This window comes from Nicotiana tabacum, chromosome 12 (genome assembly GCF_000715075.1).
Source record: "Nicotiana tabacum cultivar K326 chromosome 12, ASM71507v2, whole genome shotgun sequence".
NCBI lineage: Eukaryota > Viridiplantae > Streptophyta > Magnoliopsida > Solanales > Solanaceae > Nicotiana > Nicotiana tabacum.
This window is the reverse complement of record NC_134091.1, coordinates 50,518,957-50,528,296: the sequence shown is the minus strand read 5'-3', so window position 1 is coordinate 50,528,296 and position 9,340 is coordinate 50,518,957. Positions and strand designations below refer to the sequence as shown.

The window sequence follows — 9,340 nt, the reverse complement described above, 5'->3', positions numbered from 1 at the left end:
GTAACCTCTTTGGCACCACCCCATAACACTGTCTCTCTAAGAAACAACAAAGTGCGGATCGTCGTACTAACGAGCCTTGATCCGCTCAAACAAAAAATACTGAGCCACAAAAAATGCAAGAACTCGACTGGGCTCTGAAATATCAAACCTCACAAGTTTGTTAGCTAAGGACTAAATTTACAAAGCTAATGGCCTCTCATTTGCTGAAATGATCACCAAACTACCCATACTCTCAGCCTTTCTGCTCAAGGCATCCACTACTATATTCGCATTGCTCGGATGATAGAGGATAGTAATATCATAATCCTTCAGTAACTCAAGCCACTTGTGCCGCCTCAGATTTAGATCCCTCTGCTTAAACAAATGTTACAAACTGCAGTGATTGGTGTAAACCTCGCACGACACCCATTAAAGGTAATACCTCAAAATCTTGAGAGCATGAGCTATCGCGGCCAACTCCAAATCATGCACAGGGTATTTCTTCTCATGGGGCTTCAACTGACTTGATGCATATAAAATAACTCACCCCTCCCGCATCAATACACAAGCCAAGCCAATGCGTGAAGTATCGCAATACACAATATACATCCCCGAACCGGAGGGCAGCACTAACACCGGTGCTATAGTCAATGCGGTCTTGAGCTTTTGAAAGCTCACCTTGTAATCATCGGAGCATCTGAATGGAGCACCCTTCTGGGTCAATCTAGTCTAAGGAGCTGCAATAGACGAGAAGCCTTCCACAAACCGACGATTATAACCTGCTAACTCCAAGAAACTCATGATCTCGTTCGCTGTGGTAGGACGACACCAACGGTGAACTGCCTCGTTCTTACCTAGGATCTACCTTAATACCCTCACCTAATACAACATGTCCCAAGAACGCCACAGAATCTAACCAGAACTCGCACTTGGAGAACTTAGCATATAACTTCTACTCACATATGGTCTGAAGCACAACCCTCAAATGCTGCTCGTGCTCCTCCATACTGTGCTAGTCAATCAATATTTCATCAATGAAGACAATGCCAAATGAGTCAAGATATGGCCTGAACACTCGATTCATCAATTCCATAAACGCCGCCAGGGAATTAGTTAAGCCGAAGGACATCACTAGAAACTCATAGTGCCCATATCTAGTCCGGAAAGCAGTCTTCGGAACATCCAAAGCATGAATCCCCAGCTGGTGATACCCAGACCTCAGGTCAATCTTAGAGAACACTTTAGCACCCTGAAACTAATCAAACAAATAATCAATGCATGGCAACGAGTACTTATTCTTAATAGTAACTTTGTTCAACTGGCGGTATACAATGCATATCTGCATACTCCCATCCTTTTTCTTTACAAACAATACCGGTGAACCCCAAGGTGACACGCTCGGTCTGATGAACCTCTCCGCGAGCAACTCCTCAAGCTGTTTCTTCAACTCCTTTAACTCTTTCGGAGCCATTCGGTACGGTGGGATAGAGATAGGCCTGATGCCTAGCGACAAATCAATACTAAAATCTATATCACGCTCTAGTGGCATTCCTTGTAGGTCAGAAGGTAATACAATAGAGAGCTCCCGCACCACGGGCACTAAATCAATCGTGGAAGTCTCTACGACAATATCTCGAACATAAGCCAGATAGGCCAAACAACCATTCTCGACCATATGTCGAGCCTTCAAGTAAGAGATAACCCGACTAGATGTAGTGATAGATGAACCCCTCCACTCCAATATAGAAAACTCCGGCATCGCCAAGGTAATAGCCTTGGCATGACAATCAAGGAAGGCATAGCACGAAGACAACCAGTCCATGCCCAAGAGGACCTCAAAATCGGTCATATCAAGCAACATAAGATCTGCTCTGGTCTCAAAACCATAGAAAGTCACAACACATGACTGGTAAAACTGATACACAATAATAGAATCACCCACTGGTGTGGACACATATACAAGAGAACCCAAGGACTCATGAGAGAAATCCAGATATGGAGCATATAGAGAAAACACATAGGAATAAGTAGACCCTGGGTCGAATAGTACCAAAGCATCCCTACTGCAGATAGAAATTATACCTTTGATCACGACATCTGAGGCTACTGCATCTGGTTTAGCTAGAAAGGCATAGAACCTAGCAGGATCACCACCTGACTAGCCTCAACCTCTAAGAAGACCCCTACCCACCTATCCTTCGCCTCTACGCCGGTCGAAAGAGTGGTGCGACAGCTAGTGCGATAATCATAGGCTGATGGCCCTGCTGTACTGACTTGCCCCAAAGACTGGGCAAAACATCCTCATATGACCAGGCTCCCCACACTCCTAGCAACCTCTCGGACCCGAATACCCGTTGGAGGAGTCCTGAATGGCCGGTGGATGGTAGGTACTCTCCGGAATGGCGCTGAAGTAGGACCGTGCCTGAGTGCCTTGAGCAGGCGGTAGTGATTAATATGTGGGCCTACTGGACTGACCCCTCATGAACTGACCTCTGCCTTCAGACGGGGTGCCACTGAATTCATTAGAATGTTGAGGCTGCTTCTCCCCCTTCGTATACAATCGTATGTGGCTGCGGATACCCTCGATGCTCCGAGCTATCTGCATAACCTGCTCGTAAGCAGTCCCCATCTCAATCTCTTGGGCCATAGTGACCTAGATACCATAATGCAAGACTGCAATAAATCTCCGCACCCTCTTTGCATCTGTGGGGAGTATCAGAAGTGCATGGTGAGACAACTTAGAGAATCTCGCCTCATACTCGGTCACAGACATATGACTCAGCTGGAGCCACTAGAACTGACCCCGTAGCTCTTCCCTTTGAGAGGGTGGGATATACCTCTCCAAAAAGAGGCGTGTGAACTGGTCCCAAGTCAAGGGAGGTGAACCTGCTAGACTTCTACAATGATAGGATTGCCACCATCCAACATGGTGGACATCATTATATGTACGAACGTCTCAGTATCGATTCACAAGACTCTATTAGGCCTGATCATGACTTGTGAGACCAATATGAATCCAGTGCTTTGATACCAAGATATCACAACCCCGAACCCACTATAGGCCTTGATGGCGCCCAACGTCACCGTTAGGAAAGCCAACGATGAACTAACAAATTAATTACTCATTTTATTGCGATTAAAATCAAAAAATTTAACTAACCAAAAAACTAAGTATAGAAGGCTATGGTGATATAAAGTATAAATAAAACATAATAGCGGAATGGTGATATTAATAGACAAAAATCCATAAACATCTACTAGACTTTTCCAAAACCTGGTGTCATAAGTGCATAAGAAATCTAGTAGAAAAAAACTTCTCTAGCTACTGTATGAAATAAAATAGACAGAAATAGTAAATACAACAAGGAAGAGACTCCGGGTGCTGCAGAACATTGCATGGAAAGAAACTCACTACTAAGTCTCCGGATAACGGGAATGTGTGCCCGAATGGCCACCAGATGTAGCTACCTCAGAACCTGCACAATTAGTGCAGAAGTCTGGCGTGAGTACATAAACAATGTGTACCCAGTAAGTATCTAGTCTAACCTCGAAGAAGTAGTGACGAGGGGTCTACATCGGCTATTAGTAGATGTCAATAAATAAAATGCAAGAATTTTAACTAAGCATGAAGTACAACAGTAAAAATGGAATGAGAAGCAATAAATAAGTGATTCTTTATCAAAATACAAATCTAAAATCTATGAATATCGCATGCCAATTTCAACAAATATAGGCCATCAAATAGTTATATATTTTCGAGTTATGAAGGGAATATCAAGTATAATCGGACTCCTAGTGAGATCATGCACAAGTTATGCCGAAGTCGTGCGGCCCGATCCATAATAATCGTGTACATACACTATCGAGGTTGTACGACTCAATCCATGAATGCATCTCATTATACATTAATATTGTCGAGGCGTTCAGCCCGATCCATAGGAATAGGAAAACTCTTCGGACTACGGGACACACATTTACAACACCAAGATAAGCATATAAAAGAGCATAAATTTTCTATTAACAAACAAATATTCTGCCAAAACTCAAAGTAATGAAGCTCGGTCTAACATAATCTCTAATCAAATTTCAATTATTAATACAAGTAATTAAACTAACAAGTTGGATTCAAATAATACAAGTATTGCATGATAAAGTCCTTTGTTTACCCGGACATAACATGGTTTTAACTAAGTACGGACGCTTGTCATTTCGTGCATACATAGCACCCACAATTATTAACAAATAACATTTTAAATACCTATGGGGTTAATTCCCTCTTACAAGGTTAGGCAAGAGACTTACCTCGCTTTCAAGTCCACTATTCGGCCCTACAACCACACTAATTACCTTAAATCGAAGCCGAGCAATCTTAAACTAGCCAAATCGGAATGTTCCTAAAAGTCACCCCTTGGGCCCATGTGCCATGGATCCGAAATGTTTTGTAGATAAATGTTACCCATGACCTTATGAACTAAAATATATAATTTCTACTCAATTCCATAACAAATCTCGTGGTCTAATTCGTATACAATCAATCATGGTTGCGGATACCCTCGATGCTCTGAGCTATCTCCATAATCTGCTCGTAAGCAGTCCCCATCTCAACCTCTTAGGCCATAATGACTTGTATACCATAATGCAAGACTGCAATAAACCTCCGTACCCTCTTTGCATATGTGAGGAGTATCATAAGTGCATGGTGAGACAACTTAGAGAATCTCTCCTCATACTCGGTCATAGACATCTGACTTGGCTGGAGCCACTCGAATTGACCTTTTAGCTCTTCCCTCCGAGAGGGTGGGATATACCTCTCCAAAAAGAGGCGTGTGAACTGGTCCCAAGTCAAGGGAGGTGAATTTACTGGACTTCTACAAAGATATGACTGCCACCATCCAACGGGGTGGACTTCATCATAAGTACGGACATCTCCGTATCGATTCGCAAGACTCTATTAGGCCTGCTAATGACTTGTGAGACCAATATAAATCTAGTGCTTTGATACCAAGATATCACATAAAGGAGCATAAAGTTTCTATTAACAAATGAATATTCTGCCAAAACTCAAAGTAATGAAACTCGGTCTAACATAATCTCTAATCAAATTTGAATTATTAATACAAGTAATTAAACTAACTAGTTGGGTTCAAATAATACAAGTATTGCATCATAAAGTCCTTTGTCTACCCGGACATAACAAGGTTTTAACTACATATGGACTCTCGTCATTTCGTGCATACGCAACACCCACAATTATTAACAAATAACATTTTAAACACCTATGGGGTTAATTCCCTCTTACAAGGTTAGGCAAGAGACTTACGAGCCTTGATCCGCTCAAACAAAAAGGACTGAGCCACAACAAATGCAAGAATTCGACTGGGCTTCGAAATATCCAGCCTCACAAGTCTGTTAGCTAAGGACTAAATATTGAAAGCTAATGGCCTCTCATTTGCTGAAATAATTGCCAAACTACCCATACTCTCAACCTTTCTGCTCAAGGCATCCGCAACTACATTCGCCTTGCTCAGATGATAGAAGATAGTAATATCATAATCCTTCAGTAACTAAAGCCACCTGCATTGCCTCAGATTAAGATCCATCTGCTTAAACAAATATTGCAAACTGCGGTGATTGGAGTAAAGCTCGCACGACACCCTATAAAGGTAATACCTCAAAATCTTGAGAGCATGAGCTATCGCGGCAACTACAAATCATATACAGGGTAATTCTTCTCATGGGGATTCAACTGACGTGAAACATATGCAATTACTTGCCCCTCCTGCATCAATACACAACCCAAGCCAATGCGTGAAGCATTGCAATACACAATATACATCCCCGAACCGGAGGGCAGCACTAACACCAGTGCTGTAGTCAATGCGGTCTTGAGCTTCTGAAAGCTCGCCTTGCAGTCATCGGACTATCTGAATGGAGCACCCTTCTAGGTCAATCTAGTCAAAGGAGCTACAATAGATGAGAAGCCTTCCACAAACCGACGATAAACGCCGCCGGGGCATTAGTCAAGCCGAAGGACATCACTAGAAACTCATAATGTCCAAATATAGTCCGGAAAGCCGTCTTCAGAACATCCAAAGCACGAATCCTCAGCTGATGATACCCAGACCTCAGGTCGATTTTAGAGAACACTTTAGCACCCTGCAACTAATCAAACAAACCATCAATTCACGGTAACGAGTACTTATTCTTAATGGTAACTTTCTTCAACTGGCGGTATACAATGCATATCTGCATACTCCTATCATTTTTCTTCACAAACAATACCGGTGAACCCCAAGGTGACACACTCGGTTTGATGAACCTCTTTGCGAGCAATCCTCAAGCTATTTCTTCAACTCCTTCAACTCCTTCGGAGACTTTCGATACGGTGGTATAGAGATAGGCCTGATGCCTGGTGTCAAATCAATACTGAAATCTATATCACGCTCTAGTGGCATTCCTAGTAGGTCAGAAGGTATAACAATGGAGAGCTCCCACCCCAGGAGTACTGAATCAATCGTGGGAGTCTCTACGGCAATATCCCGAACATAAGCTAGATAGGCCAAACAACGATTCTCGACCATATGTCGAGCCTTCAAGAAAGTGATAACCTGACTAGATGTACTGATAGATGTACCCCTCCACTGCAATCTAGGAAACTTCATCATCGCCAAGGTAATAGCCGTGGCATGACAATCAAAGATGGCATAGCATGAAGACAACCAGCCCATGCCTAGGATGACCTCAAAGTCGGTAATATCAAGCAACATAAGATCTGCTCTGGTCTCATAACCACGGAAAGTCATAACACAGGATGGGTAAACCCGATACACAATAACAGAATCACCCACTGGTGTGGACAAATATACAAGAGAACCCAAGGACTCACGAGAGAAATCCAGATATGGGGAAAATAGAGAAAACACATAGGAATAAGTAGACCCTGGGTCGAATAGTACCAAAGCATCCCTACTGCGGATAGAAATTATACCTTTGATCATGAAGTCAGATGCTACTGCATCTGGTTTGTCTAGAAAAACATAGAACCTAGCAGGATCACCACCTGACTAGCCTCCACCTCTAGAGAGACCCTTATCCACCTGCCCTCCGCCTCTGCGCCGACAGAATGAGGCAGTGCGACAGCTAGTGCGATGATCATGGGCTAATGGCCCTGCTGTACTGACTTTCCCCAAAGCCTAGGCAAAATATCCTCATATGACCAAGCTCCCCGTACTCCTAGCAACCTCTCGGTGTGGTAGACTGTTGACCTTGAGCCTGGCCCTGGTGACCTGAATACCTATTGGAGGAATCCTGAATGGCCGGTGGACGATAGGTACTCTGGAATGGCGCTGAAGTAGGGCCGTGCCCGAGTGCCCCGAGAAGGCGGTGGTGATGAATATGTGGGCCTACTGGACTGACCCCTCATGAACTGACCTCTTCCCAAAGACGGGGTGCTACTGAATTCTCTAGAATGCCGAGGCTTCTTCTCCCCCTTCATATACAATCGGCCGTGGCTGCGGATACCCTCGATGCTCCGAGCTATCTCCATAACCTGCTAATAAGCAATCCCAATCTCAACCTCTCGAGCCATAGTGACCTGGATACCATAATGCAAGACTGCAATAAACCTCCGCACCTTCTTTGCATATGTGGGGAGTATCATAAGTGCATGGTGAGACAACTCAGATAATCTCGCCTCATAATCGGTCACCGACATCTGACTCGTCTGGAGCTACTCAAACTGACCTTTTAGCTCTTCCCTGTGAGAGGGTGGGATATACCTCTCCAAAAAGAGGCGTGTGAACTGGTCCCAAGTCAAGGGAGGTGAATTTACTGGACTTCTACAAAGATAGGACTGCCACTATCCAACAGGGTGGACTTCACCATAAGTACGAACGTCTCTGTATCGATTCGCAAGACTCTACTAGGCCTGGTCATGACTTGTGAGACCAATATGAATCCAGTGCTCTGATACCATGATATCACAATCCCGAACCCACTATAGGCCTTGATGGCGCCCAACGTCACAGTTAGGAAAGACAACGATGAACTATCAAATTAATTATTTATTTTATTACGTTTAAAATCATAAATTTTAATTAACCAAAAAACTAAGTATTGAAGGCTATGGTGATATAAAGCATAAATAAAACATAAGAGTTGAATGGTGATATTAATAGGCAAAAATCCATAAACATCTACTAGACTTTTCCAAAACCTGGTGTCACAAGTGCATAAGAAATCTAGTAGAATATAAAAAACTTCTCAAGCTACTGTCTGAAATAAAATAGACAGAAATAGTAAATACAACAAGGAAGAGACTTCGGGTGCTGCAGAACGTAGCATGGAAAGCAACTCACTACTAAGTCTCCGGGTAACGGGAATACGTGCCCGAATGGCCACCAGATGTACATGCCTCAGAACCTGCACAATTAGTGCAGAAGTATAGCGTGAGTACATAAACAACGTATACCTAGTAGTGACGAGGGGTCGACATCGAGTCTTAGTAGAGGTCAATAAATAAAGTGCATGAATTTTAACTAAGCATAAAGTACAACAGTAGAAATGGAATGAGATGCAATAAATAAGTGATTCTTTACTAAAATACCAATCTAAAATCTATGAATATCACATGCCAATTTCAACAAATTTAGGCCATCAAATAGTTACATATTTTCGAGTCATGAAGGGAATATCAAGTATAATCAGACTCCTTGTGACATCACACATGAGTTATGCCGAGGTCGTGTGGCCCGATCCATAATAATTGTGTACATACACTATCGAGGTCGTACGACTCGATCCATTAATGCATCTCATTATATATTAATATTGCCAAGGCGTTCGGCCCGATCCATAGGAATAGGAAAACTCTTCGGACTACGGGACATACATTTACAACACCAAGATAAGCACATAAAAGAGCATAAATTTCTATTAACAAACGAATATTCTGCCAAAACTCAAAGTAATGAAGCTGGGTCTAACATAATCTCTAATCAAATTTTAATTATTAATACACGTAATTAAACTAACAAGTTGGGTTCAAATAATAATAGTATTGCATGATAAAGTCCTTTGTCTACCCGAACATAACATGGTTTTAACTACGTACAGACTCTCGTCATTTCGTGCGTACATAGCACCCACAATTATTAACAAATAACATTTTAAACACCTATGGGGTTAATTCCCTCTTATAAGGTTAGGCAAGAGACTTACCTCGCTTCCAAATCCACTATTCGGCCCTACAACCACACTAATTACCTTAAATCGAAGCCGAGCAATTTAAAACTAGCCAAAGGTAGTACAAACTAATCAATATAAGCTCAAAGGTTCATAATTCACCTATTAGAGTAATTAC

General features: G+C 42.5%; 1 protein-coding gene across 1 annotated transcript; it reads right to left on the bottom strand.

Moving 5' to 3' along the window:
* Nucleotides 1-6,320: 6,320 nt before the first annotated feature.
* On the bottom strand, nt 6,321-7,474 carry LOC142167153 (uncharacterized). The gene is made up of 2 exons (XM_075227313.1): nt 7,411-7,474; nt 6,321-7,006 (listed from the first exon to the last, which is right to left on the bottom strand). Exons 1-2 carry the CDS (start codon nt 7,472-7,474, stop codon nt 6,321-6,323), a joined length of 750 nt encoding a protein of 249 aa, XP_075083414.1.
* Between the last annotated feature and the right edge of the window lie 1,866 nt (nt 7,475-9,340).